Raw genomic sequence first — 19625 nt, 5'->3', positions numbered from 1 at the left:
CATGAAGGTGGGGAAACAGCTAAATTCTTGATGTGAAGTATTTTGGCAATGCATACACACAAATAATTATAATCAATTGAGCAAACAGATGTAATTGAAGACCTTTTATTGTAATTATTTTGCTTCTTAATGTGTTAGCCATTGTCAACGATATGCTCTTACATCCTGGATTTTAATCTCATTAACTAAATTTAAGGACTTGAAAACCGCAACATTTTTAAAAAGAAGACAAAAAAAAAGTATTTCAGACATATGGACACGTGAGCCATGTACGGTATCTGTATCTGATTGTAGGTTAGTTGATTAGCCGAGCGAATCCGTAACTGGCCGAGAATTGCCGAATCATCTGTCCTGCCCGGACTGCTGGAAGCGGCCGCAACGCCATGTTGGCGAAGTCTCTCATCTCTGTGAGAAAAAAAATGATAGGAAACATACGTGTCGAGAAGAAAAGGTAGATCGCCGAGGGAGGTTGAAGATCCTGGCGATTATTTATTTTTGAAAGAAACGGAACCGAGCCGGATCCGCAGAGGTTCCGGGCGGGCAAGGGAGGCTAAACCTCCCACCGTCCCCATGAATAGCACCGCTGATCCGAACAGCGACTTTCCATGAAAAAAAGACGTTTGTGTTGCTATTCGAGCTTCGCTATCCCAGTTCGTTAAAGGGATTTTGGGCCTGCTTCAAGAATCTGCTACGCTTGCTCTATGTATGCAAGCTAGGCGTTGTTTGTATCAGTATTTATTAAGGTATTGTTTTTATTTGTTGATTTTTTTGCGATGAGTTTGCCACCGAAAGTGGTCCCTAAATCCGCCGCTGTCGCAGTTAGCGGACCTGGAAGTGGACCCTCTCCGTCGAGCCAACTGCGGGCTACCCTGACCTCCGTGTCTCTGCCGCCGGGAGCCCAAACAGCTCCTCAGCCCGGCGCTGTACCACCACCTCAGTATCCTTTCACTTGGGTAACATGGGAAATTGTTTGTGATGTTATGCATTTCATTCCCCTTTATGACAGTAACATACACTGCTGTTTTATTATTGATATATAACACAGGTTTAAATGCGGGGATGAGGGTTACGTTTGGAGGGAGCTTGGAGGAGAGGAGGGGACAATTAGCTAACCTAGCTAAGTATGCTAACGTTAGCTTATCAAGCCGGTTGTCAAAGCTAACGGACATGTCAGTTCGATTTTTGGGAGTTCGCGCTACACTACTGATTCTAGTTACATTTGTTTTTGAAAATAACAGTAGCTGTCATTTGAATTCAGTGGAATAATGTTAATGATAGATAATGTGACATTTTTTGGTATAGAAAAGCCCCATCACCGGCAGTCTATCAGGCTTTCCACACCGGTTACCGGCTTTGTTCAGTTAACGTTACCGTTGTTGGCTAGCAAGGTGCGTGTGCCTAGCTAGTTACTTTGCCAGCCAGCTAAATAGTAACGTTAGCCTCTAATGCTAGTTAGTGCACAAGTCAGTGAATGCAACGTCGCAGAGCAGTACAGCTTCATCCATTTCAGGGTGTTGACCTGTGGCTTGATAATGGGGCTAATGTTAGCCTGTATGAAGCCCGGTTTGTGGGAATTGCACCGCCTTTCGTTTTTCACAGACTATAGCTCTTTTGAAGAGGTGCTACTATGCACATTGACAGGCCTGTCAGTGCATGGGCCGGTGAGATCTCAGGATGACAGCATTTATAAATTTGGCAGTAAGAAAGTAGCTTGCCAGTTCTGGACTGTTAATGCTATATGGTTTAATATTAACATACTGTTAAATCCTTATTAGCTGATAGACTTGTTCTCCCAGAAATTTGTCTCCAAATATTAAAATGCAGTGTATAGCTAGTTCTGTCAGCCTTTTAATGTTGTGGGTTTGCACTTTCATTGCCCCAACATACACCTTTACCTTAGAATTTACACAGTGATACACCAATATTACTCTACCCTACTTTTGGTGTAGTGAAGTCACCGTGGTTATGTCACCTCCTGTTTTATTTACAGCATGGTTGCTGTAGTGCCAGGTTGAGGATTATGTTGACATCTCCTGCCTGCTAGTGGCAGAAAGATGCGTCTTTTGTGATCTGACAGCTTCTGTTGTGGTTTTAGCTTTGGGGTGTGATGTCTCAACCTGATGTCCTGCCACCCACGATCACACCCACGATCAGTCGCCCTGTGTTTCTGTCGGGGCAGTAAGTAGCTGGTTATTGCAGGTGGCAGTATGAAACCCTGTCTCGCTTACAGTATGTTGCGATGTTTTTGAGTTGTTTGTGAGTTTAAATGAGCAACGCAAACACAACACGAAAGATAATGGTCTCTTTGTTGTGCCATGTCATCTTTTGACTCTCCAGGCGTTTGAAACTTGCTCAACCTACTTTTTGCTGTATGATGTGAAGCTGAGTACAGAACTGCAGTCTCCCCATTTACTCAGTTTATGTCATGTTTAAGGGATCGTGGATATGGATACATAATACTAATTACTAGAATAATGGTAAATATTTTGCCTTTTTTAGAGTAGGAGCTATCTTGGGCATAATTGTCTTATTTGGCTTTTTGTTCACTCTTGCTTAGCTATAACATTGACCAAGTGTCTTATTTTGTTCAACATTGTGGAATCTCTGACCCCTCTTGATGAAGTTGTGGCTATTGATCCACTGATGTAGGATAATCTGTGACCCTGTGAAATGTTCAGGCAGCCATATAGCACAATAGTTGGTTACTTCAGTTCTTGTTGCTATAGTTTTTTTATTAACTATGTGTTCAGGAGTTGGAGATGTTATCATAAATTCAATCCAAAATATCCAATCTTCTATATGATATTATGCCCCCATGTGTATCCATATGGAGGCAAAATACACTTGACAATACACTGATGCCATACCAGTTTATCAGGTTCTCCTAGCTAATGTATATTTAATTCAATCCAATGTAACAGCCATGCAATAAATCCTATCCTACCAACTAAGTTAATTATATTAGTTTTGTTGTTGAAGATGTATTGTTTCAACTATCTGGTCACATTGCAGTTTTTGGTGCTGTTGAATTTATTTGGATTATATTGAATGTTCAGTTGTTGAAAGTCTTTCACTATAATAAAGTATGATGGTTTTTATTCTTCTTGCATTACGTAACCACCTGTGCAGTACGTGGGAGTTAACAGAAAAGAAAAGTTGCAGACATTAAATGAGTGAATTTGCAGGAAAATGAAACTAGTCTGACTGTGTCCTGGAACCTCCGTGTAATTTCCAAGGTCCCCACGATGGTCCCTGGAGCCGTTTTTGACAACACTGCACTAGACTGCTCTGCATTTGATTTTCATGTCCATATGAAAACAGACCCTCTGAGTGTTGCCACTTGTCTGACCTCTCACTCTCTCTAGACCTCTGAGGTCAGGAGTGTGGGAGCATGTTATGCTCCATCTGGCCTGGGCTCCTGATGTATGGGAATTCCCACTTGGAGGATGTTGGTGTGTTTGTGGAGTCCTGAGATGCACAGGAGTCCAGAGAAGCAGGGAGGTGGTGAAGCGGTATGTGTGCAGTGCTGGGGGTGCAGTTTGTTTCTGTTCCTGGTTGCCAGAGAAACACCCAGCGCATGCGTCTGCTGCTGCACTTGTCAGACAATGGCTGTGCTGCTTAGCATTCAGAGCAAGAGGCCAAGGTGGCGCTTCCCACCATCTGCCAACAAAGGCCCAGGTCACCCAGCCTGCCTCAGCCATCCCTCATTTCCTTCCACCCCCCCCCCCGCCACTGCTGGCCCAGCTGAGAAAACTGTGGCCCTCTCCCCATTTTCCCCCTGCTTGTCTCACTGGGCACCCCATTCAATCCCTCAGCTTTCATTGTACAGCACTTTCATCTCTCTTTGAAGAGCATCACTTCTTTTTCTCTCACAACTTTGCATGCTGTATTTTTTTTTCTTTTCTTTTTTTTTTTTTTTACAATTCTTTGTCCTCTGTTTCGACAAAACGGATGACAGCATTTGCCAATAAAGTGCATTGAGGTTTGATGTAATCGCTGCGAGCCAGGCATGCAGTCACACAGCCAGTGTTAGTTCTGAGATACCACTATGTAATGTATGTACCCAGATGGTAGGCCACACAGCACAGTAGCCTTTTTTTAGGACAGGTGTGTGCAGCCTGCATGAGAAGATATTCTAATGAGCATACTCACTGTGGGATGTTATAAATAAACTGCTGAGTTGGTATGAGCCAGCATGCAGGACTGTTCTTTCCAGAGAGGGAGTGGCCTGTTGAGGAAGACATTCTGCACATTGTCAGAGCTGTGTTAAGTGATTTACACATTATTTGGTTGGTTATTTATTTATGTGGTTGGTTATTTATTTATTCAATCATAAATCAATGCCTGCATTTACTCATGAAAAATGCTTTTCAAATACAACCTTTAATTGCTAAAAAAAGACTAACATTTTCTGATTATACTTATATTGCTTTCAACTGTTCTTACAATACTCATTATTTACAGTGAACTCTGTGTTTGGAGATCTATTCCACCCACACCATGGTGCTGTATGTCAATGGTGGTGTTGAGAATGTTCACATCAACTTGTCAGCAAGTAGTGCTGCAACATATGCCAATACAGTGCAAATATTTGTAGCGGAGCTAGAATTTAAGCTTTGCCTTATAAATGTACAAATGCAATATTGCATGTACTGTTATACTCTGCAGCTAAACAATTGCGTAATTGTGTGCAGTTAACAAGGGTTTGTAAGTGCAGTAATGTAAACAGCAAGCAATGCTAGTACAGTTTTAGTTTGTTCCTTTTGTTCTAGTTTTTGGTGGGTATTTATTTCAGTCCTCTGTTCTCACATTTCATAAGTATTTTTATGCAAAACAGAATCTGAAAAAAATAAACATTTCATGGTTAAACTCACCTTTTGGCGAGTAATTGGTAACTGTTTGTTAGCACTGTTCTATTGCCTAAATCATCCTGGCAAGTGTTTTTAGTCAGCTCGGTCAGTTTTCATTGTTCAGGCTCGTGGCACCGCTGGCTGAGTCCAGTGCTGCTGGCGTTTAAACATAAACCAGTAACCAGGCAATATGTATTTCTGGCTGCTTCTGCCGCAAATTCTTCATTTCTTGGCCAGTGCGATTTGGCCGTAGTAGTAAGTAGTTTCACAGATGATAGCTGTCACTGGCCTCCACTATGGTAAGTGACTAAATAACAGGAAGTATTTTCACATTTTTAACCAGGCCCCCAGGAAGTGCTCCATACTTTCAAGCCAATTTGACATAGCGACCAAACGTGGAATTACAACTTCCGTGTCTGTCACAGGATGCCATGGGCCCAAAAAATACTTTTTTTTCCCCCGTAGACTTACATGGCGATAGAGACATCTGTAAATCAGTGGATACATTTTTGTCACAACCCCCCAAATGACTTGTTTAATCAGAATTTGATAAATTTGGTCCGGTAACGTTTGGAAAGTCTTGAAGAGCTGCACGATTAAATCATTTAATCCCCATTCAAGTTAGCCAGAGTGCTAAATCAGAAGTAGCCAGCTCGGCTCGGTGGAGGTATCTAGTGCACCTGCTCTATGCGCCCAATAATATGGAAGCAGCGCCGATCATCCGGGTATTCTTATATACAGCAGCTGAACATTTGTGTCTTTATGCGCCACTGAGCAACTCTCATAGGAATGAACGGGGCTCTGCCTCAAACACAGTATCCAGTTCTTATTATACATGCATGTTTTTAACGCACCGTGACAGCGTTTCACAAATGCACAACAGACGGGGCTGTGCTATGGTTGCTAATGGAGTTTTGCCTTCCAACAAATATACAGTGTAGACCTGCTGTCAAATGTTTATGGCTCTTAAAGAGTACAAGTGCAGTGCCCGTTCAGGGATTTACATTGTGAATCCTACCATGGCGGAGGTATGATCCCCCCTACTCTGTCTCTGATTGGCTAATACTTGTTGCCTTTGTTGGTTGGTTGGCTTGGGTTGGTTAGGTTTAGGCATGGGGAATGAGATTGGTTAAGGTTAGGGTAAGCCAATCAGAGGCGGGCGGGTGCATAAACTCTATAAAACATGTACGTAGTCTACGTGACGTCACCCATATGTTTCTGAAGAGCCAAAACAAAGCTCAAAGTGGTCGGCTCCCGGTGGCTCTGTGTAGGGAAAAAAAATGCATTCGGAGCGGGCCGATGCTTGGTCCCCGGAAGTGCTGCTTGCAATGTTCTTGAGAAACGCTCATCTAATCGACTTCACACTTAACCCTGCACTCCCCTTACTCACTAAAGATAACGATTAAAATAGGATGCATTATTATTCATTATGATATCCAGCATCATATAGGCTTACATTGTACTGATAATGCCTCTCTTTCACTCTCACTTTAAAGGTCATATGACATGCTGGTTTTTGGATGCTTTTATATAGGCCTTAGTGGTCCCTTAAAGTCTCTTTCCCGAAATTCAGCCTTGGTGCAGAATTACAGCCACTAGAGCCAGTCCCACAATGAGCTTTCTTTAGTATGTGCCATTTCTGTGTCTGTAGCTTTAAATGCTATTGAGGAGGAGAGAGGGGGGCCAAGGTGGAGGGTGGGGGTGTGGCCTTGACCAACTGCCACTTTGCTTGTTTGAAACATGTGTCGGTACTGTCGGTACACGATCCGTTCTGCCTGCACGATCCGTTCTGCGCATGCGCAAAATGTTCGCGCATGCGCGGTTGTACGAGGATTTACGACACTGCACGATCTGTTCCACGCTTCCGGTCGACAGCCAAGCTAACGTTAGTTTAGCTAACAGCTAATTCGGCTAACCGCTAGCTGATTGTAGCGGTCTGCCGTTAGCCTCCACAGGCAAGCTAACGTTAGTTTAGCTAACAGCTAATTCGGCTAACTGCTAGCTGAGACAGCATGTAATAACTTTAAAAGACCCTCAAAATAAAACTTGAAAATAAACATTTACATATATAACAAACACCTAACATATATAACAGCTGTTACGTCAGTTCTACTTTACTTGTGCTCATTTAAAATACAATCACTCAATACTTGTCTTTATTGTTATTACTGTGAAGTCTTAATTTAGCTGTAGCCTGCTTTTCCCATTACGTTTGAGTTAACATTATTTTAGACTGAATCTAGCTGTCAGCTAGCGGTTAGCCGAATTAGCTGTTAGTTAAACTAACGTTAGCTTCCCGGTGGAGGCTAGCCATAGGCTAGCGTGGAACAGATCGTGCAGGTCGTATCCTCGGTAAAACAGTATTATCTTGCGCATGTGCAGAACGGATCATGCAGGCAGAACGGATCGTGTACCGACAACATGGAAAGCCATGATGTCTCTCTCTCATGGGTGGGCCAAATTCTCTACGCGGGCAAAGCAGAGAAAGGGGAGGTAACCTTCCTCCTTATGACATCATAGGGAGGAGATTCCAGATTGGCCCATCTGAGCTTTCATTTTCTCAAAGGCAGAGCAGGATACCCAGGGCTCGGTTTACACCTATCGCCATTTCTAGCCACTGGGGGACCATAGGCAGGCTGGGGGAACTCATATTAATGTTAAAAAATGAAACCGTGAAATTTTCATGCCATGGGACCATTAAGTAAACATTTGAATGCAGGACTTTTACTAGGTATAGTTTCACTATTAATAATTAAAAGTTTTACTATTAATAGTTCGGAAAAAAAAAAGAAAAACGTTTTGAGTGCTTCTTCTGCCACTGCCAATACCAACAATTCCAGTTTGAGAGGAGTGAAAAGATAAGCAAGACCCCAAATCACTAAATCAGCCCCTGAAAAAAAAACAGCCAAGACGTCAACGCCAAACGTCAACATCAAAAAATACAGGCTTATCTGCTAATGTTAGCTACCAACCGTTACCTTGAAACCATCCAGCAAATAGACGGTACCGTAGGGTGATTTAACGTCACCGCTCATTTTACACACAGTTTAACAACAAAACAAAACGCTGAGTGAACATTACTACGTTTTTCATGTTGGTTTTGAGCGGTATGCACCCCCACTAACTAGGGGTGCAAGATATATCGACTCAGTATCATTATTGCAATATCACGTTGCGCATTATTATATTGAGGGGTGCAAGATATATCGACTCAATATTGTTATCGCTAAATATCGAAATCGCGAATGTCGCAATAAGTGTGCAATATTTAGTTTATTTTGTGGAGCGCTGCGTCCCGTCCGTTGGCTGTGTGGCTTAGTTGTATTTGATTTAGAGCCCGCTTGAAACGATATAATGATCATGTTTCATTGGATAGTTACCGTGCCACTTGCATGTTAGTGCACGTCAGCGCACGGGTCCACTACGTGACAAACCCTATGGAGCGTACCACGTGACGTATGTGCATATTTTGACAGAGTGACAGTGTAAGTGAATAAATAGATAGAGACAACTAAACGGAACGAATCAGAGAAGAGAAAGAAAAGTTATTCATGTTGTACCAGTCCAATATGACCGTCAGTTGAAATAAACCTTGTGTTGTAAGAAAACTTGTTTAATTTGTTATGAATCTATTTTGATGCGTTTTCCCATAACTTTTGTAATTTTACGTATGTTGAAAAATATCGAAATTAATATTGATATCGCAATGTTCATAATCGATATCGCAATATCACATTTTGTCAATATCGTGCAACTCTACCACTAACCTGGAAAACGGTTTTAAAACAGTAACGTTAAAACAGCGTGTCGGAGGAATACAGCGTCTCCTGCAGCGGGGAGTCAGAGGCAGAGGGGCCGTCACCGCAGCATTTGCTAACGTTAGCTTCTTGTCTCATCTGGGGTCTGATAAACAGTAAATTCATCAACTTCAGTCTCCACAATGCTATTTTCCAATAAACTGTAGCTGTCATATTTCACTGGACCCGCGCGAGTGCAGATTTCATGTTGCGGCTTTCGTCGCTGTTTGTCACTTTGCCTAAGATTGAGTGACAAGTAGTACTCGCCCTGTTGTTTATTTGGTTGCCATGACTTCGCGAGTGATGACGTTCTGTCACTGTTCCAGTTGCTCACCCTAAAGGGGAGAGAGAGCGGATGACAGTTTGCTTGAGTTCAGTAGAGCACACGGCTCTGCAGAGTCGTGTAATTACGACTTGTATGACTTTTCATAAACAGCTGAAGGAGCGGCGGTGCGCGGTGTACATAGCGGAAACCCTGCGTCTGCCCTATTTCTGATACCGTGGTGGCAGAAATTTTACCGTGGCGGGCCGCCTTGGTAATATCAAAACATAGAAATAAAAAACACAGAAACACTGTCCTGTACGATATCTGTTGGGTTGTAAAAATAGTAATATCCAGCATGCTTCCATCAGAAATGCACACAGTGAAATACTGGAGGTATTTATTTTCAGATAGCATATTAATCACTGGTGGCCCACTGCGTACACTCACTCACAGAGATTCCTTACTTTATAGTTACATGACCCCAGCAAACTCAACGCAGATTATAATATATTAGAGTTGAATCCACCAACCTACCACCTATCGTTCATACTGTAGTGAAACAGCAGGTGTGTGTTTGTGTGTGTGTGCGTGGGTGTGGGTGGGGCAGTGGGCAGGGAGAAGGAGGATTTGTGTCTGCACCATCTGTGCCTCCACTCTGAACCCGTTGCACTTTGAGTTTCCCAGGTAGCCCGTGTCATTCAAAGGAAGCATGTTATTTTTTTAAATGTGCCATATTTGTGTGACATGAGCATTCAGCCAAAGAAATTCACGGGTGAGGGGTGCTGATTCATTCAGGGGTGAGGTTGTTGAAAACACAGCTATGCTTTATTCATTTAAACAGTAATAGATTACAGTTGATTGAGCTGTATCATCCTCCTGATCACACCCCAGCTATTTGAACGGCTGTATTTCCTCCCGTCTTCCCCTTTCTCTCCCCCTCACACACACTCACAGAACATTAGTGGCTTTACAGTAAGCTAATGATGAAGCAGGAGCCACAGCAGCCCCCCCCCCCCCCCCTCTCCTAAATGAGGCTTACAGATCACTTTAGAGTCAATGGACAAGGAGGATTGGCTGAAGCTACTTTATGACCTCATCAAAGAAGAAGGGTCAGCATGGGCTTGTTTTAGGCTGTGGTGGCAGACTTGTTTTAGACCCAATTTTTACCTTGTCAACAGTAAACCACACGGCAGCCTATCCTTGTTGAGCAGGTAGGAACCCTGTTTGAAATGTGAGCAGCTTCTTGGTGGTCATGTGCGCACAGTGTCATAAGAAATCTGGGGTCACTGTTTTCAAAATGTCTTGAGTTTAAAATGCTGGCATTATTGAAGTGTGGTTCATCTGTACACTGGATTTTTTTTCTCAGTCTCAGAGAGCGTCAAATATGAATCTTACCATCTTACCATTTTGTCCAATTGGATGTGTTGCAGGTCATTTTTCAGCCACACTGATACCCTCATTCCCTGAAGCAGTATCCCTGTTGTAAGTCTTTAAATTGACATTGTGCTCACCCTCTCTCCTCAAGCAGAAAATTAATGAATCAAACTAATGACTAACATCTAATTAGTGCGGTCAGCCACTTTCATGGTTGTGCCTGATACACGCAGAAGAGCTTGACTGAAAAGTGTCTGCATCCATCTGCTTACCTGGCCACCCATATGGAGGGCTTGACATAAATTATGTTTTACCTCAGGTCATTTTGTTTTTCTTAGTGTGATCACCTGAGTATGGCTGTGCATCATTGTAAGAGCATTGGGATATTTGTTATCACCAGCAGTCAATCTTAACGTTGCAAAAAATGAGTAAAGAAAGTTAAATTAAGTGGCGAAAATGCATCACATTGCTAGCATGAATGGATCTTCATTCATTCAGCTCTCCGTTAGTGAACCTATTAGTAGCCCCAAAAATGTAAAAATGCTTTCACTATGAAAGTGAAATTATGTTACAGATTGTCTGAGGCAAACATTTTTGAGAGATGAGTTGTTCAATTAAGCAAGTTTCTTGCTGTGTTGTTTGAATGTCAATTTGCTTTAAAATAGATTTCATGTTTAATATCGCCTTTTGAGTTTCCCCTAAAACGTGATATGAAATGTGACTATTCCAGCTGAAGACACGACATTTTTAAATTTCTTGTTTGTACAATTTGACTGCAGTTGTAAGAAGATCAGGTCTGCCAAAATCCCTGGAAGATTTACATGTCTTATTTTACCTGATCATTTTTGAATTTGCTTTTCCTGCGCATGCCACTGTTGACAACAGACCCTGACCTCCAGGTGGCTTTGTTCCTGTTGCTCCAGCAGGATGAACCCTGGTTTCACCTGTGCACATCTTGCTGCCTTCCCTCAGTCCCCGACACAGTTACCAACCAGCAGTCATGTAGAGCAGACAGATCATGTTGCCTCACTGTTGAAAGCTCCCCCCTCCTGTGACATTTTCTCACCTACTTCGTGCTTTGTGGCATTGGGTGTACCACATAATGGCTTTTCAGATCATGACCGGTAATCGGCAAATCACTGAAAAAATATATACAATGTCTTTCTGGTACTTGCACTATTTGCTAAGATGTCTCCTGTCTGGTGCTCTTGGCAAATCAAAACAAAAGATGAACATTGTAAATACTGTTTCCCATAGTACATTATTGTTGTGCTCCTCCTCACCTAGACTGTCATATCAGTTTGAGGAGATTGAGCCTCTAATGTAGGGACAGGTGTCGCGAATAAGCCATGGCTATAAACACTGTGATACAGGCATCAGATTGTTCTTTATGTAATAATCTATGTTTTTTGAATCTGTCCCTATTCAAACAACAAATAAATAATTACTCCTGTGTGTGTGTGTGTGTGTGTGTGTGTGCGTGCGTGTGTGTGTGTGTGATGTTTTTCCAAATTCCCCGGCAACAAAACCGATAATGCTTCCTGCTGTGCTTCTGTTTTTTTGAATCTCAGCCCTCTTTTTAAATGATTCTTTTCTTTCCTTATCTCCCTCTTGTCGTTTACAAGTAGCGGTGCTGGCAGGGGGCCAAAGAGATGACGGCCCCTGCAGGCTTAAAGGGCCACTGTCAGAGCAGCTTGTCGGATAGCTTTGGATAACCTTTCTTCCCACACCTTTCCGAAGTCAGATTAGCGGGGAGTTATTCCTATAACTCTACCGAAACCTACAATCTGACATTCACACCCACTTACCGGCATGATTGGCCAGCTGTGCAGAGTTTAGAAAGTATGCTGGGTTTAAACTTTAAACTTTTTTTCATTTGTTGCTATCTGTGGCAAGTTTCATGTGAAGAGGTGGAATATGTTAAAGTGAAGCTCATAGACTCGTCAGGCTTTCTAATGTTGCCTTTTGAATTAAAGATTGAACTGTAAAATTAGAACTTATTATCACTTGTACATATACGTACAAACCTCTTTTTAAGTTAGTTTTGTAGGCTCAAAATATTTGGGAAGAAGTTTTAAGGTTCTCCTGCCAGAAAGTCAGCAGCCCTTCCCAGTCAGATTGTCTTAAGAAAAAAAAAAAAAAGACCTCTCTCTCTCTATGACAGCCTGATTTGCGTGAAGCGAAGAAAGGAAGAAAGCCAGACATTCGGTTTCCCTTAAACCATGTGACCATGTGTGTGTCTCGCAGACAACTGCCTGAGCAGGTTACTAACCACTTTTATGCAAATATTACACATTCCCTATTTTCTTTCCAACGTCTTAGTGTTGTCTCCCTAGTGAGCTTCATTATTACATGTTTCAGAAACCTTAAAGAAACCTTAAAGTATTGTTTTTCCTTTACATATGAAAAGAGAATTGATATTGAATGGAGTTTTAGCTTTTGCTATTCCTTTGCATTAGTCAAATCTGCTGCTCAGTCTGTCTCCTTGCCTGAAGTGGTCCAGAAATCCATTTCAGATTTTCCCTTTAACACTCGCAAAACGGTGAAGGTACACAGTGTACTCTCAGAGATGGGGCATTTTGGGCGGGGTGATTGGGGGGGATCCTTGAAATCAAACTACAGAGCCATTGTGGCTGAGGAAAGCCCTTTGGATCTGAATCCGCTAACTGTACTGCATAAATACATAGAAGTGTAGAATGAAGTAATCTCTGCAGAGTGTTTGCTATACAGGAAACTACTAGATCAAGTCTCTTAGTTCAGTCTCTCTGTAGTTTAGTCAACAATATTTAGACATATCACTGTCTCTTGCATGAATAACATAACATATGACAGGAATCTTATCGGATGAGCTGTCCAAACTGTTTTTTTTGGTCTCTAGGGCCATGTTTACACTTGCTTTAAATTGTGATTCCGTGAGCCAAACACAAGTGGACAGCCGAGACACGTCACATTCACACTTGTGTCTATCACGCGTCTTCAGTTGACCACTTGTGTTCAGATTTCGTTACTGTACGTCCTTGTTGGGGACGCATCGAGACGCATTTGCGTTGACACTAAAAAAGATATTTGGTCCAAATGTGTCCCAGACCACCTCGCCTTGGCGTTCGTTTACTGTTGTATTTAGCGATGTCCACGTTTGATCCGATCGCCCAAGACAAATTTTAAAACCAAGCATAAGCAGGGTCAAGTTGTTTTTAGAGTTTTCCTTAACGCATCTCTCTCCAGAATCCAACGGGTTCAGCCATCACTGGACGAGCGAATCTTCCCCACACAGCCTGGAGTCGCTGCAGTCTACAGCGTGAGTCACTGCACACAGCCCCTCTCCCAAACATATCCACCTGTATGCTGCAGTGCATGTACAGAAAATACACACTTCAGATACAGAATACACACACACACGTAAGACTCCTAGCTAAAGTATGGACTGTACGTAGTTGCATACACTTTGACAATGATTGTACCAAAAACATACACTCAGTTGCCAGATTATTAGGTACACCTGGCTAAAACTACTGCAGTCTTATGCAACACTACCTTCATGAAGGTTGCAATGTTTTGCTTTTGTTGAAACTGTTTAATAGAGGTGTTGATTTAACGTTGTGGTAATTTTTGAAGCCATTGAACTGCATTGCATTTTACGGAGAGGTGTTTCTAGTATTTAGTCGACCCTCGCTCAAATAAATAGGGTGGACAAAATATTAGAAACTCCTCTCCCAGATCATTATAACCATTTTAATCATGCTCTGATGTAGGCTTCATGCCACCCCAAAAACATCAACATATGAGGTGATTCTTTTGCTGTTTTTGACCTGACCACAGAGTGCCACAGACATTGCTGTTTTTTTGAGGCAGAGCGCCCAACTGAAGTTCAGTGCAGGAGAAACGCACCAGTTTCCTCCTAAGAACATTGTAACCTTTATGAAGGTAGGATTTATTGCATTCGTTTTCAAGTGTAAACCCCTTCAAGTGTCCCTAATAAACTGGCAACTGAATGTGTTTAAGTATAATGTCATAGCGTTTTGGTACCATGCAAGATGACAGTGCCTATGTAACTACTCACCAATGCTTAGATTTCTTTATTTTACATTTTTTAAGTTGTGTCACAGATTTAAAATGCTGTATTTTTTAAAGTGTAAACAAATCTATGTGAGAGGTTAAATCGCTTTTACAGGCACTGTAAACATGCATTTGTGTGTTTTTATTATTACTTAAAGAAATAGGCATGCTTGTTAAGACATAATGCTGTGATCCGACTGCTGTGGAAAGGTGTCACCTCAGGGGATCTTTGCCATTCACTAACTCCTTCGGCAGTTAAATGTCCCATGGCATGAAAATGTCACTTTATGAGGTTTTTTAACATTAATATGAGTTCCCCCAGCCTGCCTATGGTCCCCCAGTGGCTAGAAATGGCGATAGACGTAAACCAAGCCCTGGGTATCCTGCTCTGCCTTTGAGAAAATGAAAGCTCAGATGGGCCAATCTGGAATCTCCTCCTAATGAGGTCATAAGGAGGAAGGTTACCTCCCCTTTCTCTGCTTTGCCCGCCCAGAGAATTTGGCCCACCAATGAGAAAGAGAGAGACATCATGGCTTTCAAACGAGCCAAGTGGCAGTTGGTCAAGGCCACACCCCCACCCTCTACCTTGCCCCCCCTCTCTCCTCCTCAATAGCTACAGACACAGAAATGGCACATACTAAGGAAAGCTCATTGTGGTACTGGCTCTAGTGGCTGTAATTCTGCACCAAGGCTGAATTTCGGGAAAGAGACTTCAGATACAGTATTAGGGGACCACTAAGGCCTATATAAAAGCATTCAAAAAGCAGCATGTCATAGGACCTTTTAATTAACATTTCTTGTATCTGATCTTTGTCATAATAATATTCAAATAATTCTTGTTGTATTTATTTGAACCTGCTCGGGGCATCAACATGTTGAGTTTAGGGCTTTAGGAAGAATATGATCACAGAACAAATCCCAAATTTACTTATGCTGCCCTCGTCTGAATTCTGGGGGCCATTTATTGTCTCGTGAGTGACCAGCCACACCTACTGTATCTCCCTAAAGACAAAAACAAACCCGAAGTGGCATCCTCCCTTCCTCTGAGGACTTGACAGTCACCATCTGCAATTGGGCATTATGCTGTACAGCGATTCATATTGAGCACTGCTGCTTTCAGACCTTCAATGCTTCGCTGCACCATTCTGGGCTTCTCCTCTGATAAGCCAAATGTGCATTTATCGGAAAGGACAGTGATTTGTACGAGGGCTTTGTAAGATAGTGATTAGTGGCTATCCTACCATTTAAATGTTTACTACAAACAATATATCAAGATAGTAATTTCCCTTTTAACCTTACATTTTATTGATTTTACTCACAGAAAATTAACTGAGCTGGCACAATAAATACAAGCGTGGCACCCGCTGAGACTTTGTAGTGGTCATTGGTGGAAGATATTGGCTTGTGTGTGTCTGTTCGCCCCATGGTGCTCTTATTTTTTTAATCTCTGGCTTTTATGAGCATTGTAGTATACCATATAATTGCCACTTTGGTTATTTGACACCCCAAAGAAGGTGTTTTCATTGATGATAACATTTCTGATGTGCAGTAGTTGGCTGCATGTTGCAAAATAAAAGCCACTGTATGCTTAAAGACTATTCAGCTGTGAGCGTATTTATCCTCTAACACAACAGTACTGGAGCCACTACAGGTTTTATGAGATTTTCTAGCTCTGATTTTCTAGCAACAATGATGACACTGGTGGAAATAAACCGTGCCCATGGCATGTTGTTCTCTGCAGTGGATGTGGGGCTTGTGCACTCATTTTACCCTTCCCCTCATGTACAGCTCCTATACAGCCGCTTGCCTCCCCTCCCCCATCCCATCACTCTGTATGTCCTCAGAATCAGCCACCCGCCTGAAGCAGAGCAGGCTCCTCCCCTGGCAACAGCAGCTAGATTAGTTGCTTTATCCTAGGTCATCTGAGGGAAGTGGGCCACACATAGAAGATGGAGAGATGCAGAAGGGAATGGTGCTATAGAAGCTGCTACAGAATACTGCCTGTTGTGCCTGTAGATTTGAATATAATGTCATTTTCAGATGTTAGTTTGTAAATGTTAGCATTACCGTTGGAGCCGTAAAAGCTTTAACGGTCAGGGTGTGTAGAGATTTAAAAAAATAAAAAATTAATAAAAGGCCCTGGAGAGAAAGGTGGCTTGCCCAGCTTTCCAGGCTGTCTCAGTGCCTCCTGCTTTCTTCCTGCAGTATCCTGTCTCATTCCCTGGTGTGTCAGGCTTGCTGCAGCAACAAGCAGCACCTGCAGTGGTGCAGGCCCACAGCTGCAGCAGCCAAGGCCCATCCTGCCACAGCACAGGCTAAGAGCCCAGTCAAATATCCTTTCTCCCCGACACTGCTCACTCGACTGGCGCCCAACCTCCGCCCTTCGTTGGCCCATATTGACCAGGCTTATTTAGTTGTATCTGTTGTATCAGGTGCACCCTATTTATCACAGATGAGTGGGATTGTAATATGATTACTTGACCCAGTTTTGCCATGTGAGGCCCAGACATCCTTGCACAGCATAGTTGGGCACGGCAGGCTGCAGAAGAGGCCAGAGCCGATCTTATCCAACCCCTGCAGACTTTAACACCCATCCACAGCACAGGTCTTCACCTCTGCACACATACAGAGGCTAATCCTAGGGTTTTAGCTTAATTTAAATTCCTCAGCAAGAGGGAGGACTAATGACCAGTGGAATCCTGCCTCTGCTGTTCCTCCTTTTTAGATCAGTTTGTGTGTTACATCAGTCTGACAAAATATATCGTCTTGTGTATCTATCTGTCTAACCTTACTGTTTTATGTGATACAGGTACCCAGGCATGCTGGCCCTCCTTACACTGCTCACGACATCACAAAGGGACACCCTAACTTGGCTGGCACCCCGCCCGGTCATGCACACTCCCCGGCGCTCTCTCAGGTATCACTACCCACAGCTTCCCCATATCGCTATCCTAAGGGCTGGGAGGCAGGCGGAGGGGTGAGTTTATCACTGTGTCTTCCGTCAACCTCTCTGCATATTCATGTTTGATCTGTCAATTTGTCTCCTTGCTTTTTATGACTTGTGTTCAGGCTGGGCAACCCTAGACTAGACAACTAGAATTTATCATTTGTCAAAATAATCATATCATGAAAAAAATCCACATAAAGATATTGTCATGTACATGTCTAAATGAAGGGTTTTCTTTTAACCAAAATTTGTCAGATTGTAAGATTTAAAACACATTTTCTTTTTATCAAAACTTTGGATTTTGGACGGTCTAGAGGGGGCAAGCCCAGTATGCATGTGGCAAAATGTGGACTAAGATTATTGGAGTAGTACCTGGAGGAAACCCATACGTACAATTTAAAAACCAGGGGTTTGAACCCCGGAACTTCTTGCTGTGAGGTTGTGGTACTAACCACACGGATTGAGTAATGTTTTGATGTACAGGCCAACTGTCACTGATCAATTTTCTGGTATGTCAGCTACTTTGTACAGCTGCAAAAGGTTGTGTCACTGTGGGAGTAACATTACATTGTGTCTGTTGTATTGGTGAAACCAAGCCGTGGGAATCACGACAGTTATTTCAAAGGCCAAAGCTATTTCACCATTAGGTTATGAGATATGATAATTTGCTCCACCTAAATTCAGAATGTGTAGGGTTTTTTTTTTTTTTACATAATGGAGCCAGATCTATGAACATGCAAGTAAAAGAGGTCCTATTCTGCTCTTGCTTGCAAGCAATGTTGACTCTGTGACTCAGCTTCTCTAGAAGTATGTGACAATGCTTGCCAGGTCTCTAGTTGTTCCACTTCCCACTGTTATAGCCTAATGGCCCACTGCCTTACCCTAAAGCATCCCTACTCTCTCACCAGCCTTCTATACATAGTCTTGTCAGCCAGCACAAACTTAAATTATCACCACCGTACCAGCAGCAGCTTGGAGAGGAGTAAGCAGATCTGCTTAAACCGACCTCTGCCTAGCTCCACTGCACACTAGATGAGGAAAGAAGTAGTACAGGATTTGCAGTCCTTGAGGGTACCAATTATCTCTGCGCAGCACATAAACCCCAATTGAAAACATTATCTCCAAGCAACATCCAAAGTACGTTAGTTAAGTTTGTTGCTGGTGTATTGTTAAGGTTACAGCTGTTCTGTGAAATGTCTTAAGAAAGTGACTGACTGATTTCCGCACACATCCTGGTCTGTATATAATGAACCTTTTCCTTCATTGTCTATCTTTCCCTTTCTTCTTTTGACAGTCTCCATACAACCCTGGACAAAATGCTGGTTCCGCCCCTCTAGTGTATTCTCCCCAGACACAGCCAATGAATGCACAGCAACAAAGTCGCCCGGTGAGTGTCCCTCTGGTCTTGGATTTACAGCACGCCTGCCTCCAAGTACTCAAACAGTTTGTGGTTTACTGTGACTGTTATTGAAAGTTGGAGTAACATTGAGTCAGTGATAGAGGGTCCTGGTGTTTAGATGCCACAAAGAGCTCCCAAAATGTTGACCGATCTCAATGTGCTCATGGCAGCGAGGCACCTTAGTATAGGCTGTATTTTTGAAAGAGGTCTCCTTAAAGGCCAACTTCAACTTCTTTTTTGTGTTTTTCACATGGGAATGCCCTCTAAACTTTAGCAAAGCAGTGACGTGGGTTACCACAGTAAGCTAGTCAATAAGTTTATGAATAATCTTAACGCTAGCACTAGCTGAGTCAACCTTAGCTATGCTAAGTTTGGACATAACGGCAAAGAAGCTAAGTAATGATTCAGCAGTACATATTGCTTTCTCAAAGCCACAAGACTCTTTTGACAGAAACAGTAATTTCACCTTGCAGAGCACAGGAGTTGCTACCCCTGCCTCAATCGGATAGTTTGTTTGTATCATTGTGTGACTTTCTGATCTGAACTAACGTGGCATCCACAGCAGTACATTGATTAGCTTCCGTGCTGGTAACATTTCTCTTGTCCGCCTCTCCAAACTGGGGCCGTACCAACCACCATCTAGGTAATACACTGGCTATGGATAAGAATGTATCTAGCAATGTCATCATCCAGAAACCTATGTCAGGTCACGTGGGAAAGAATTTTTCGAAGGGCTTGGGAAAACATACATACTGTACTTCGACCAAAATGTGAATATTTGGATTTGAATACACAAGGAACACTGCTGGGAAGCTACAAAAACAATGGACTCGCCTTTCAAAGGCCCCTTATAGGCTTGCGGTGGTCAGTGGTACTGTGGGTGGATCCCAAGTCTCTTATTTGATAGCTCCTTGCTCCTCGCTTAAACCGGAAGTCG

General features: G+C 42.7%; 1 protein-coding gene across 18 annotated transcripts in view; it reads left to right on the top strand.

Moving 5' to 3' along the window:
- The first annotated feature begins 328 nt into the window (after window positions 1-328).
- eif4g3a (eukaryotic translation initiation factor 4 gamma, 3a) overlaps window positions 329-19625 on the top strand; it is a 63758-nt gene continuing 44461 nt past the window's right edge. For 14 of the 18 annotated variants that reach the window (XM_031302004.2, XM_031301999.2, XM_036002600.1 and 11 more), the window contains exons 1-5: window positions 329-937; window positions 13512-13584; window positions 14106-14210; window positions 17152-17319; window positions 18584-18676. In XM_031302004.2, coding sequence (XP_031157864.2) covers window positions 774-937; window positions 13512-13584; window positions 14106-14210; window positions 17152-17319; window positions 18584-18676 — 603 coding nt within the window. In that variant the 5' untranslated portion in view covers window positions 329-773. The remainder of the gene's footprint in view (window positions 938-13511; window positions 13585-14105; window positions 14211-17151; window positions 17320-18583; window positions 18677-19625) is intronic. The other 4 variants (XM_031302002.2, XM_031302001.2, XM_031302003.2 and 1 more) reach the window with 1 other exon arrangement.

Source organism: Sander lucioperca, chromosome 6 (genome assembly GCF_008315115.2).
Source record: "Sander lucioperca isolate FBNREF2018 chromosome 6, SLUC_FBN_1.2, whole genome shotgun sequence".
Taxonomy (NCBI): domain Eukaryota; kingdom Metazoa; phylum Chordata; class Actinopteri; order Perciformes; family Percidae; genus Sander; species Sander lucioperca.
This window is presented reverse-complemented; position numbering and strand designations above follow the sequence as displayed.